Source organism: Scyliorhinus canicula, chromosome 15 (assembly GCF_902713615.1).
Source record: "Scyliorhinus canicula chromosome 15, sScyCan1.1, whole genome shotgun sequence".
In the NCBI taxonomy this organism is placed as follows: domain Eukaryota; kingdom Metazoa; phylum Chordata; class Chondrichthyes; order Carcharhiniformes; family Scyliorhinidae; genus Scyliorhinus; species Scyliorhinus canicula.
In genome coordinates, this window is record NC_052160.1 from 1531737 (window position 1) to 1545747 (window position 14011).

At 49.0% G+C, this 14011-nt stretch overlaps 1 protein-coding gene across 4 annotated transcripts in view; it reads right to left on the reverse strand.

Annotated features, from left to right (window-relative positions):
* The window catches only part of LOC119978605, an 84863-nt gene extending 70957 nt beyond the window's left edge, over positions 1–13906 (reverse strand). The window contains exons 1-3 of one of the 4 annotated variants that reach the window (XM_038820374.1): positions 13573–13906; positions 11666–11716; positions 6549–6639 (exon numbers count right to left, since the gene is read on the reverse strand). In XM_038820374.1, coding sequence (XP_038676302.1) covers positions 6549–6639; positions 11666–11716; positions 13573–13619 — 189 coding nt within the window. In that variant the 5' untranslated portion in view covers positions 13620–13906. The remainder of the gene's footprint in view (positions 1–6548; positions 6640–11665; positions 11717–13572) is intronic. The other 3 variants (XM_038820371.1, XM_038820373.1, XM_038820372.1) reach the window with 3 other exon arrangements.
* Between the last annotated feature and the right edge of the window lie 105 nt (positions 13907–14011).

Here is a 14011-nt window from a genome sequence, read left to right on the forward strand (position 1 = left end):
GGAAACTTAAAATCTCCTTTCACCACCACCCTACTTCTCCTACATCTTTCCATAATCTGTTTACATATTTGTACCTCTATCTCACGTTCGCTGTTTGGAGGTCTGTAGTACAGCCCCAACATTGTTACCGCACCCTTCATATTTCTGAGCTCTGCCCATATCGCCTCACTGCTCGAGTCCTCCATAGTGCCCTCCTTCAGCACAGCTGTGATATCCTCTCTGACCAGTAATGCAACTCCTCCACCCCTTTTACCTCCCTCTCTATCCCGCCTGAAGCATCGAAATAAGGGGATATTTAGTTGCCAATCATGCCCTTCCCTCAACCAAGTCTCAGTAATAGCAATAACATCATACTCCCAGGTACTAATCCAAGCCCTAAGTTCATCTGCCTTACCTACTACACTTCTTGCATTTAAACAAATGCACCTCAGACCACCAGTCCCTTTGCGTTCATCATCTGCTCCCTGCCTACTCTTCCCCTTAGTCACGCTGACTTCATGATCTAGTTCCTTACAGGCTTTAGTTACTACATCCTTACTGTCCACTAACCTCCTCATTTGGTTCCCATCCCCCTGCCACATTAGTTTAAACATTCTATGCAATATTACACAAATGGAATACTAACCCCAATCCCGAGGAGCTACCCCTATCCAAGGGGGACACCCCAAATCCACGGAGCTGTCACCAAGTCGCTCCCTGCCATCCTCTCCCACCGGCCCTGGCAGCCACGCCCCAGCATGTGCTACAATTTGGAACAGTTTTTCAAACTTTGCTTACCTTCTCTCTCCCTCTCTGCAGTCATGGTGCCAAGTCTCCGTTTGTAAATACCTGCAGTAAATTACGTGACTTCCACCTGAGAAGGACGGAGCATCGTGGAGGCCCGGAGCACAGTGGGTCAAACGTGGGTCATCAAATTTAAATGCATGCAAATGCCGGTTTTGCATGCCGCTGCCGGGCGCAAACTGAGTTCTCGCCACCAGCGAGAGACCGGAGCTTGGCACCGAATTAGTGCCGGGCGCAGACCTCGACTTTGGCCAGATGCATGATTCTCTGCCTGCGAGGCAGAGAATTTCACCCAGTATGTATGTATATTAACTTAAAGAATAAATACGTTAACTCCCGAGTGCAGTTATAAAGAGCTATAAATTGCATTGATATATTTGCTGTGAGTTAAAAATTGAGAAGCAAACAAACTATAAATAAAAGTTGTAAATTGCATGTACAGGCATGTTGGGAAAACAATGATTAGAAAGAAAGAACAGTAGAAAGACAAAGTTAATGGTCTGCTTTCCATACGGAGAAGTGTTTTCAACCACAGAATAGAACCAAATGAAACAATTCTTCATAATGTCAACGGTAAGTTATTTAATTGTGCAACCTCTCATTGATATGATCCAAATGTATCTGGTTGTGTTTATATGTGCTGTTAAACACTGTAGTTCTCTTATTTTTCTATTTATATACCTACTTTTAAATTGTATTTTTTGTCCTATCCAAGCCATTCATTATCTTGTACGTTTCTATTAGATCTCCCCTCAACCTCCTAAACTCCAACGAATATAATCCCACGATCCTCAGACGTTCATCGTATGTTAGGCCTACCATTCCTGGGATCATCCGTGTGAATCTTCGCTGGACCCGCTCCAGTGCCAGTATGTCCTTCCTGAGGTATGGGGCCCAAAATTGCTCACAGTATTCTAAATGGGGCCTAACTAGTGCTTTATAAAGCCTCAGAAGTACATCCCTGCTTTTATATTCCAAGCCTCTTGAGATAAATGACAACATTACATTAAAAAAGCAAATGTAATGTTGTCATTTATCTCAAGAGGCTTGGAATATAAAAGCAGGGATGTACTTCTGAGGCTTTATAAAGCACTAGTTAGGCCCCATTTAGAATACTGTGAGCAATTTTGGGCCCCATACCTCAGGAAGGACATACTGGCACTGGAGCGGGTCCAGCGAAGATTCACACGGATGATCCCAGGAATGGTAGGCCTAACATACGATGAACGTCTGAGGATCGTGGGATTATATTCGTTGGAGTTTAGGAGGTTGAGGGGAGATCTAATAGAAACGTACAAGATAATGAATGGCTTGGATAGGATGGACGTAGGGAAGTTGTTTCCATTAGCAGGGGAGACTAGGACGCGGGGGCACAGCCTTAGAATAAAAGGGAGTCACTTTAGAACAGAGATGAGGAGAAATTTCTTCAGCCAGAGAGTGGTAGGTCTGTGGAATTCATTGCCACAGAGGGCGGTGGAGGCCGGGACATTGAGTGTCTTTAAGACAGAAATTGATAAATTCTTGATTTCTCGAGGAATTAAGGGCTATGGGGAGAGAGCGGGTAAATGGAGTTGAAATCAACCATGATTGAATGGTGGAGTGGACTCGATGGGCCGAATGGCCTTACTTCCACTCCTATGTCTTATGGTCTTATGGTCTTATGGTCCCTACATCTAATCTCCTTGACATCTCAAAAACATATCACAAAGGTCAAAGGTAACATTGATCAAATCCATCATTTTTGCATTTTATTAAGCGTCTGAATTTTATAAATATCCAATATAAGGGTTTAAATGAAATGAAACATTTAAACACTTCATATTTCATAATATTATATATATATCCACTGAATTGTGTTTTGTGTATTTAGAAACCTTCATTAGAAGTTTGAAGATGTTACCATTTCCTAAAAGCCTGAGTTTGGATTTGAAACTTTGCCCAGATTGGTGATGCTGTTATTAAATTTGGATTATGTAGTCAAAGATTATTCAGTGCATCTAATTTCCCAGGACACAGCCACCCTGTTCAGTCAGCCATATCCATAGAATATTTTTATTTACAATTTTACTTTTTCAAATTATTTCAAGATGAGCCACTGTTAACAAATACTTTAGCAATTATTTTCCTGCTGCAGCTTTCGTTCTATCTATTTCAGGAAATGTGTAAACTAATATAGACAGTTATTTCTAGAAACATTAGTTACATTTGAAAGAAAGTCCTGAATTTTGAAGGCAACAGCGTCTTTTTGTTAATAATTTGTAAATCTAAATGCCATCACCTGCGACACAGTTTCAAATTGCTAACTTGGCGAGGTCGAGCAGAGAGACAACAGACCTTTCCTCTCTCTAATTTGGTTTATTAAATAGAAGTAGACTGAATGATAAACAAAATCTCTGGAAATGAAATAGATTGAGGCAGAAGGATAAAAGGAGGAAACCAAGATGAGGATAAGGTTAGCCTCTGACTACCTCACCAGCCATATGACAGGGGCAATGGGCAGATTAATGGTAGAGGAATGGGAAGGGAGTCAATGAGCACTACTTTTCTTCTGCATACCATCAAAAATGATGCCCGCAGCAGTCAGCATCTCCTTTTCCTGCACTACATGCCATTCCACTCACCTTCATCTATCAAAATGAGGCAGAGGGAGAGGAATTAAAGAGGTGCGAGGGCATAAGAAACAGAAACACAAAGGATCTGGGAATACACAGGATGCTCCAGATCCTTTGTTCTTTGGGGTTCTGAACGAATGTCCCTAACAGAAGAAAAATTGCTTCCTAAATGCAAGTATCGCCTTTGTCTTCCGGTGTAAGTGCTGCATGTTCTGCCACGTGCTGTTTAATGCGAACTAGTGTGCTAAGGTTAAGAATCTACATGTAATTGGATATTGTTAGGGTGAAGTTTACAAGTTTAAATATTGTTTTCTTTTTTGTTAATAAAGTTTGTTTTTAAAATAACAAGCCCTATTTCTTATGTTATCACTCCTGGAACGACTCAATCTTTCCGCACCGTCTTAAAACTTAAAACGTTTATGGCTCTGGTTCAATCTCTGAGCCACTGTTGAGAGCTGACTGTGACTAATTGACTTTGCAATATCACATTTTACTGCCTTTGGCTGTCTTGTGTGGGTAGATGGAAAGAATAACAGAGGATGTAAAAATCTGGTATTAAGCTGTACTGATTGCCATTCTCCACAGACCTCCAGATAGAAGTGATGGAACAGGTTATATATATAAATATGGAAACCAAGGATATATGTAGCCAAAACAAAATGGTCATATTGAGAGGTTTTAATATTCTGGAAGAGTATGTTTTAGAATGAACAAGACTACTGACCACACTGGATTCAAAAATAAGTATTGATCCAGAATTAATTAACAATCTGATGGTCAGTGACAACACTTTGATTTAATTTGACGTTCAGGTTGAGGGAGGAGAGTAACAAATAAAAGTTTTCAATTTACGTTGATGGGATGAGAAATTACAGTAAATTGGGCTGAACAGTTAATTCACAAATCTATAGAGAAACAACATGAAGTATCTGTGCATAATGCCACAAGACAGAGACTTCACTTGAATAGTTAAGCAAACATGTTAAACAAATGAGTTAATGACAGTGTCAAGCTAAAAAGCAAATGCTTACACAAATGTTAAAGAGTGTTATTCCAGCAACCTGGGAGATATTAAAAGCAACAAAGGGATACAATGAAAGTAAAGAAGTGTAAAAATGTGAAAATAACACAAAGGATATATCAAGTCAACGGCAAAGGTTTTAAAAAAATAAATAATCAATAGAAACAGTGGGCTGAAGCATGACAGGCCGAATGGAAAGGATGAGTGGGTCTCATCCCGCAGAACGAGTTCAGTGACCTGCCAATCTCTGAGCCATGGTAATGCTTCGGAGAGCAATCATACGGAGCAGCAGGCTGTGGACATTGACTCTGTGTGACATGACTAACAGTTCTGACCTATTGTTTTAATCCCTCAGATGTGTCACCCACCAGAGACAGCCAGGAGGCCAATGATCCTCCATTGGCACAGGAGCAGGAGACTTTGCAAGATGCACCTGCGGCACACCCTCTCTCAGCACCAAAGCAGATACCGACACTTCGGTGGGCATTAGCAAGTCGTCTGAATTGGTGGTGTACAGCAGGGAGGGCTCAGCACGCTTGCTTGAGCAGGAGGTGGAGGCAGGCTGCTGGAGATCAGGACCATGCTGAGTCCGAGGAAGATGATGAGTCTCTGGAGTATCAATGAGGTGGCAAATGCTAGATGTCTAATGGGACGCGCGAGGTGATATGCTGGAGATTCCGGAGGGTCTGAATGCCACAGTCTCTGACACGGAGTCGTCGTTGTGGAGCATGAGCGCTGTGTTGACCTTTAGCTCCAAGCATACAGTGTTGTGCCTGACAACAGTCAATGATTAATTCCTGTGCGATGCTTTCTGAGAGAGCATGGCAGAAGTGTTTAGACCTTGGAAGGAGAAGGAACGCGCTCTCTCTCTCTTGCTGCTTTCTTGTTATAATATAAGTGCGTGCCTGGCACATTTACTGTGTCAACGGTACAAATGATTCTGAATCAACAGAGAATTAAGAGAATGCCAGAAGCTTCTAAACTCTGGAATTGGATTTGTTCTGATTATTGTCATGTGTACCAAGGTACAGTGAAAAGTATTTTGTGTACAGGGAGTAGGGGGAGTATTTTGTGTGTAGGGGGCTAAGTACGCAGCCTTGCGGGACCCCGGTATTGAGGACTATTGTGGAGGCGTTGTTGTTTATTCTTACTGATTGTGGTCTATGGGTCAGAAAGTTGGGGATCCAGGTGCAGAGTGAGGAGCCAAGTCCTAGGTTTTGGAGCTTTGATATGAGCTTGGCTGGGATTATGGTATTGGAGGCTTTTCACAGTAACTTCATTTGAAGCCTACTTGTGACAATAAGCGATTTTCATTTCATTACATTTCAAGGCGGAGCTGTAGTCAATATATAGGAGTCTGTTGTAGGAATCCTTGTTGTCGAGATGCTCCAGGGATGAGTGTAGGGCCAGGGAGATGGTGTCTGCTGTGGACTGGTTGCGGCAGGATGAGGATCAGTGGGAGGATGAGGAGCTGTGTTTTCTCCCTCTCCCTGCTGCCTGTGTCTCTGCAGTGACGATCATTACAAGCTGAAGTAAAATGAAGTACCCAACTGAAGACATAACCTTGAGGAAGAAACTAACTGGAAGACACCCATCTGAATTATTTTATTTTATTATATCTTCTTTACCTCTCACCCACCCTTTTCCTTGTGTTGTTTGTCTGTGTGTGTGTGTGTGTGTGTGTGTGTGTGTGTGTGTGTGTATGTATGTAGAGAGTGGGGGGAGTTAGAAAAGAGGGGGTGGGAATAGATAGTAAATAGCCAGTTGTATTTTATACCTATTGAATTATAATAGGTTAATACTGTAAAGACTGATATATGAAAAATATATCAGCTCATCGACTGTACATTCTTGTACCACACAACTCATTAGATTTTAAAGCATTTTGGTCATTTTTTGCCAACAAAATTTAAAGTAATCTATCTTGATCCACCTGGGAAGTCACTTTGAATAAATATCTTGAAATCATGTGGACATTATCACCGCAATTACAGTGCATACTGTAATTGTAACAGCGCTGGCCTGTTTTATGATTGGGAAAATTATTGGATGGTTGATTTGCAGGTAAACCAAGAAGAACTTACTGGCGGATTTATGAAGAATCAAAAATTCTTTCACTGCATTATACTTACTGGTTTAAGATTAGGGTACAATTGGTGAGATCTATCAATTCCAGAGAGGTCAAATCCATCTTCCTTTCGTTGAATGTCAATGTAATATTTTCTAAATGTAACAAAGAGAAACCAGAACAATTTTGCTATTGCTGTTCGCAGTACAGTAAGGCTTTAAAGAAAAGTTCCACCTTGTATACATAATCTTTGTAAATTTACTACAATCGAAATATTAAATGGCCACACTGTTTCCATACTGAAGTTGATTTAACATTTTGAACTCAGTTGCATTAACATAGTGAGGAAACATAGCTTGGGCGGAATTCTCCGCAGCCGAAGCCAAAATCGGAATCGGCGATCGGGCGGAGAATGGCTTCTGACGCCGGAATTGGTGCCGGCCCAGGTTTGACGTCGGTTTGCGATGTTCCGCCCCCTCCAAATCGCCATCATCGGGGCACGCGCCACATGCGGTCGCAACGCCATTGCCAAGTCATCAGCCGGCCACCCGTGATGCTCCGCCCCCGATGGGCCGAGTTCCCGACAGCACGGATATGTGATCTCAGTGGTCAGGAACCTGGCGTGCCGGCTACATTCAGTGACCAGCGCTACCACGCTAGGTCAGGGGGCTTCTGCTCGGGTTGGGGGAGTGGTGGGGGGTGGGCTGTGGCATCAGGGTTGGCAGGTACACAGTCTAGCATGGCCGGCGCCATGCTTTCCAGTGTGACTGTGCAGCTTGTTAGCCCTGCACGTCCACGACCCGGGACCTGGCGATTCTCCGGCCGTTTTCCTCGTGATTCGTGCTCGCCCCTCAACGGTACCGGAATCGGTGAGGGGTACTTGCCGATTTTCCCGTCGTGAAACACCCACGGATCCGCCGTTGGTGCCGGCACAGCCTCAGGAATAGAGGCTTGTGTTTTGTTAGTCACATTTTTGTATATGAGAACACAAAAATACAAGGGCAAATTAGAGTGGATGATGAACATCTGAACTACCCTGGCAGCATCATTAGAGTTAATGACTGGGATTTTCCAGGGCCGCCCGCCAGCAGAGAGAACCCCAGGGCTCGGTGAATCAGGCATCAGGCCAAAAACGGGTTTCACGCCGGTTGTGAATCTCCCAGCTCACCTCACTGGCCCCGATGACCTTCCCGACATCCCTGACAAAGTTCCCACCCAGATCCGGCAGGAACATGCAAATAGGTCATTAGAACTGTTTTTAATATAATTTACAGGCAGGACGCCCGATTCACCTGCTCCCTTGGGTACTACAGCCCCCCCCCCCCCCCCCCCGACCCCCCGCCCTGAGAGTCCCACTGCCGTGATTTGGTGCAAACCTGAGCAACGGGAATCTGGTGGCTCGCAGTCTGAGGGATGGCATGGGGGTGAGTACTCTCCCTACAAATGCCTCCAGGGTGCTGAGGGGGATCCTTCATGGGAGGGTGGAGTCAGGGGGGGCTTGTGCTGGGCTGGAGGGGCTCTGGTCAGGGAACTTTCCTGGAATGGGGGTTGTTTGCCTGATTGTCCCATTTGCAGCCTTTAAACCCTGTCTGCCGGTATCTCAAAAATACAGTTCTGTGATAATAGAGTGAAAGTGTTCCCATCTGTACCCCTAAACCCTTTGAGCAGTCTGTCAGTATACCAAGTTCAAAGATCTGTGGGATGAAGGTAAAAGTAGAAAGAACTCAAGAAATAGAAGCAGGAGTCAGGTACCAGGCCCTTCAAGCCTGCCCTGCTATTCAATGCCATCATGGCTGTGAGCTGTATCCAGCTCCACTTTAAATACTTCTAATGATCCAGCATCTACCACCCTCCAGGGCAGAGAATTCTAGAGATTCACTATGCTCTGTGATGGGAGAAGGAATTTCTACGCACCTGTTTTAAATGACTGGCCCTTTATCTTATAGCTATGTCCCCTTGTTTGAGACTCTCCCACTCATGAAAACATCTCACTATCTACACTGTCAAGCCCCCTCAGGATCTTATATGTTTGAATAAGATCACCCCTCACTTTTCTAAACTCCGAGGAATACTGACCAAGACTATTTAGTCTCTCTTGATAGGACAGCCCTCTCACCCCAGAAATTAACCTGGTGAATCGCCTTTGGGCTTCCTCCAATGTTACTATATCCTTTTTTAGGTAAGGGGAACAAAACTGTATGCAGTATTCCAGGTGAGGCTTCACCAACACCCTGTACAATTGCAACTAAACCTCCCTATTTTTAAACTCCAATCCCTTTGACAAATCTACTGGAGTTCTTTGAAGATATAACTAGTAGAGTTGATAAGGGGGAACCAGTGGATGTGGTTTATTTGGTCTGAGGGCAGTACTGTAGCACAATGGGTAGCACAGTTGCTTCACATCTCCAGGGTCCCAGGTTCAATTCCCGATTTGGATTACTGTCTGTGCGGAGTCTGCATGTTCTCCCCATGTCTGCATGGGTTTCCTCCGGGTGCTCCGGTTTCCTCCCACAGTCCAAAGATGTGTAGGTAAGATGGATTGGCCAAGCTAAATTGCCCTTAGGTTAGGTGGGGTTACTGGTTTATGGGGATAGGGTGGAGGTTTGGGTTTAAGTGGGGTGCTCTTTCCAAGAGCCGGTGCATACTCAATGGGCCGAATGGCCTCCTTCTGTACTGTAAATTCTACGATTCTATGATTTACACTTTCATCATAGATCATAGAATTTACAGTGCAGAAGGAGGCCATTCAGCCCATCGAGTCTGCACCGGCTCTTGGAAAGAACACCCTACCCAAGGTTAACACCTCCACCCTATCCCCATAACCCAGTAACCCCACCCAACACTAAGGGCAATTTTGGACACTAAGGGCAATTTATCATGGCCAATCCACCTAACCTGCACATCTTGACTGTGACTGTGGGAGGAAACCGGAGCACCCGGAGGAAACCCACGCACACACGGGGAGGATGTGCAGTCTCCGCACAGACAGTGACCCAAGCCTGAATCGAACCTGGGACCCTGGAGCTGTGAAGCGATTGTGCTATCTACAATGCTACCGTGCGTTTCAGAACGCTTTCAAACAGATCTGACATAGCAGATTACAATGCACAGTTAAAGCACATGGGATCACGGGTAGACCCAGAGTCCTCGGCCCTTCCTCATACGACAAGCTCTTCATTCCAGGGATCATTCTTGTGAACCTCCTCTGGACCCTTTTCAAGACCATTCTTTTTAATGTAGTGGAAATCTTTGAAGTGTTTTGTTTTGACTGCCAATTTCATTCCCTATGCCTAGAAGCCTAAAAGCTTTGAACTGTATTGTTTATATTCAATTTCACAGACCATTGCCTTTTATGAGCTTTTTGATTGAAGGCCCAGGCAGTTTGCAAGAAAGGCTTACTGTTGTTTATTTGTATAGCTCTACAGTGGTCCATGAACTCAGAGGGGCAGCTGTTTCTCTAATCACAATTTTTTAAAGAGCCTGTCTCTTTGTTCTCGCCACCTGGAAGCTCTTGAGCTTTAGTATAAATCACATTAAAAAATTACGTTTTTATAATTGCATTGTTAATCGTGCAGATATTGAATGAATTCAGTGTTTGTGCCCAGAGTCATGTGTAATCAGGGCAGAAATCGATTCCACAGGTTAAAGAATCATGGTTTTTTTGGCCATCAATTAGTAAAGTTAAGGACTAAAGTAGGTTCAAAGCCATGATTTGTTTACAGCTATCCATCAATTCCACCATTCAAATACATCTCCAGCCACAAAACAAGTCGAGTCTCTGGTGCCAAAGCCTGATACATAAGTTTACTATAGTTACACTCACTCAGGAGCCAGAGCTTCATATTTGAATCGGCGCAGGCTGGGAGGGCCGAAGGGCCTGTTCCTGTGCTGTAATTTTCTTTGTTCTTTGTTCATATGGAGTAGAACTACTGTTATTTAAGTTTTTTTTTCTATTTGTCTTCACCGAGGCCTCTGGCTATTTTCTATTTCTTCAAATAAATTTTCATGTCGCAATACATTAAAAAGCTTTCCTGATTGCAGCTCCTTAACCACGTTTGCCTAAATTGGAAACTTAATCTGAAGATTTAGATTACGTGAGTTCTGAGCCATCATTGGGCTGCACTTGTTTATGTAAATTCTGCACACTCTCAGGGATGTTGCAGGATATCTGAGCATTACTTGACATTGTTAAAATGCATGCGGAAAGGACTGCATTTTTGCATTTAATAATAATATAATAATCTTTATTGTTATCACAGGTAGGCTTACATTAACACTGCAATGAAAGTTACTGTGAAATGCTCCCAGTCGACACATTCCAGCACCTGTTCGGGTACACTGAGGGAGAATTCAGAATGTCCAATTCACCTAACAGCAAGTTTTTCAGGACTTTTGGGTGGCAACCGGATCACCCGCAGGAAACCTATGCAGCACGGGGAGAACGTACAGACAGTGACCCAAGCCGGGAATCAAACCCGGGTCCCTGGCATTGTGAAGCAACAGTGCTAAGCACTGTGCTACTGTGTCACATTTAACTTCAAACTTCACCCCTGTGACAAATTCTGCAAGGTTGTACCTACGGCAGGTCGTGCAGAGCCAAAACTTTAGCTTCCATACTGCAATAAGGGATTTAGGGTCTGGATTAGCACAGTGGGCTAAACAGCTGGCTTGTAATGCAGAGCAATGCCAGCAGCGTGGGTTCAATTCCCATACCGGCCTCCCCAAACAGGCGCCAGAATGTGGTGACTAGGGGCTTTTCACAGTAACTTCATTGAAGCCTACTTGTGACACTAAGCAATTATTATTATTATTCATAGTGGGAATTCCACTTGTTTGTTGACACTGCTTCCCCTGGATCTCAAATAACAACGAGTCAGAATACAGGAGGGAGATAGAGAACCTAGTGGAGTGGTGCAGCGACAACAATCTCCCTCAATGCCAGCAAAACTAAAGAGCTGGTCATTGACTTCAGGAAGCAAAGTACTGTACACATCCCTGTCAGCTTCTTCCCCACTGACCTCATTAACACTACACCCCTGTATGCTTCAACCGATGCTAATGCTTATGTAGTTACATTGTATACCTCGTGTTGCCCTATTATGTATTTTCTTTTATTCCCTTTTATTCCCATGCACTTAATGATCTGTTGAGCTGCTCGCAGAAAAATACTTTTCACTGTACCTCTGTACACTTGACAATAAACAAATCCAATCCCTTGGTGATGTTGAGGATCTGGTAATGAAAGTGGCACCGGTGTCAGTAAACAAATTGAGCCTGGCACTGAGGGTCAGGCTGAGATGGAGGGGTTGAGGTGTGGGGGGGTTGGGGGCAGCAGGGTGGGGGGCAGCAGGGTGGGGGGCAGCAGGGTGGGGGGGTTGGGGGCAGCAGGGTGGGGGGGTTGGGGGTAGCAGGGTGGGGGGGTTGGGGGCAGCAGGGTGGGGGGGTTGGGGGTAGCAGGGTGGGGGGGTTGGGGGTAGCAGGGTGGGGGGGGGTTGGGGGCAGCAGGGGGGGGGGGGTTGGGGGCAGCAGGGTGGGGGGGGTTGGGGGCAGCAGGGTGGGGGGGGTTGGGGGCAGCAGGGTGGGGGGGGTTGGGGGCAGCAGGGTGGGGGGGGTTGGGGGCAGCAGGGTGGGGGGGGTTGGGGCAGCAGGGTGGGGGGGTTGGGGGCAGCAGGGTGGGGGGGTTGGGGGCAGCAGGGTGGGGGGGTTGGGGGCAGCAGGGTGGGGGGATGGGGGGTAGCAGGGTGGGGGGCAGCAGGGTGGGGGGTTTGGGGGGGTGGGGGGCAGCAGGGTGGGGGTTGGAGGGCAGCAGGGTGGGGGGGTTGGGGCAGCAGGGTGGGGGGGGGGTTGGGGGCAGCAGGGTGGGGGGGTTGGGGGCAGCAGGGTGGGGGGGGTTGGGGGCAGCAGGTTGGGGGGGTTGGGGGCAGCAGGGTGGGGGGGTTGGGGGCAGCAGGGTGGGGGGGTGTTGGGGGCAGCAGGGTGGGGGGGGGTTGGGGGCGGCAGGGTGGGGGGGGTTGGGGGCAGCAGGGTGGGGGGGTTGGGGGCAGCAGGGTGGGGGGTTGGGGGCAGCAGGGTGGGGGGGTTGGGGGCAGCAGGGTGGGGGGCAGCAGGGTGGGGGGCAGCACGATGGGGGGGCAGCAGGATGGGGGGCAGCAGGGTGGGGGGGTGGGGGCAACAGGGTGGGGGGCAGCGGGGTGGGGGGGGCAGCGGGGTGGGGGGCAGCGGGGTGGGGGGCAGCAGGGTGGGGGGGCAGCAGGGTGGGGAGGCAGCAGGGTGGGGGGGCAGCAGGGTGGGGGGGCAGCAGGGTGGGGGGGCAGCAGGGTGGGGGGGCAGCAGGGTGGGGGGCAGCAGGGTGGGGGGGCAGCAGGGTGGGGGGGCAGCAGGGTGGGGGGGCAGCAGGGTGGGGGGCGGCGGGGGAGGGTGGGGGGGTTGGGGGCAGCAGGGTTGGGGGGTTGGGGGCAGCAGGGTGGGGGGGCAGCAGGGTGGGGGGCGGCGGGGGGAGGGTGGGGGGGTTGGGGGCAGCAGGGTTGGGGGGTTGGGGGCAGCAGGGTGGGGGGGCAACAGGGTGGGGGGCAGGAGGGTGGGGGGGTTGGGGGCAGGAGGGTTGGGGGCAGCAGGGTGGGGGGGGCAGCAGGGTGGGGGGGCAGCAGGGTGGGGGGCGGCGGGGGGAGGGTGGGGGGGTTGGGGGCAGCAGGGTGGGGGGGCAGCAGGGTGGGGGGGCAGCAGGGTGGGGGGGCAGCAGGGTGGGGGGGCGGCGGGGGGAGGGTGGGGGGGTTGGGGGCAGCAGGGTGGGGGGGCAGCAGGGTGGGGGGGCAGCAGGGTGGGGGGGGCAGCAGGGTGGGGGGGCAGCAGGGTGGGGGGGCAGCAGGGTGGGGGGCGGCGGGGGGAGGGTGGGGGGGTTGGGGGCAGCAGGGTGGGGGGGCAGCAGGGTGGGGGGGGTGGGGGTAGCAGGGTGGGGGGGTGGGGGGGCAGGGTGGGGGGGGTGGGGGGGCAGGGTGGGGGGGCAGCAGGGTGGGGGGGCAGCAGGGTGGGCCCTGGTCACAGTGCTGTGAGTGGGATCTTGCTGTGCAGTATAAAATGGACAAACTTACAGCTTCCTGGCGAGCGAGTGGATGAGCGGCTGGGATGAGATGGACATCGCTGTGGGGCTGAGGGGAAAGCGCGCGCTGGCCCCGTCTCCAAGGCAACCGGCCACAGGCTGGCTGATTGACAGGGGAAAGGGGCGGGGCCAGCACAAACAGGGCGTGGTCGCCTGGAAAGAGGCGGGGCACGTGAACAGGGCGTGGCTTAGGAAAGGGGCGGGGCTCAGGCGAAGGGCATAGTCGGCAAAAAGCGGGGCTTGCGGAGGTGGGCGGGGCCAGGGAAAGAGGCGGGGCGGGCTGAAAGGAACCAGCTCCGAAGCCAGGGCGGGGCTACAGGGGTTACCCGGATGCGCCCCTCACCCAGTGGTCGGTTACTGATGGTGCGGGGCCGGGTCAGGGCTTGTGGAAAGGGGCGGGGCATGGGATTGGGTGTTTGGAACAGGGGCGG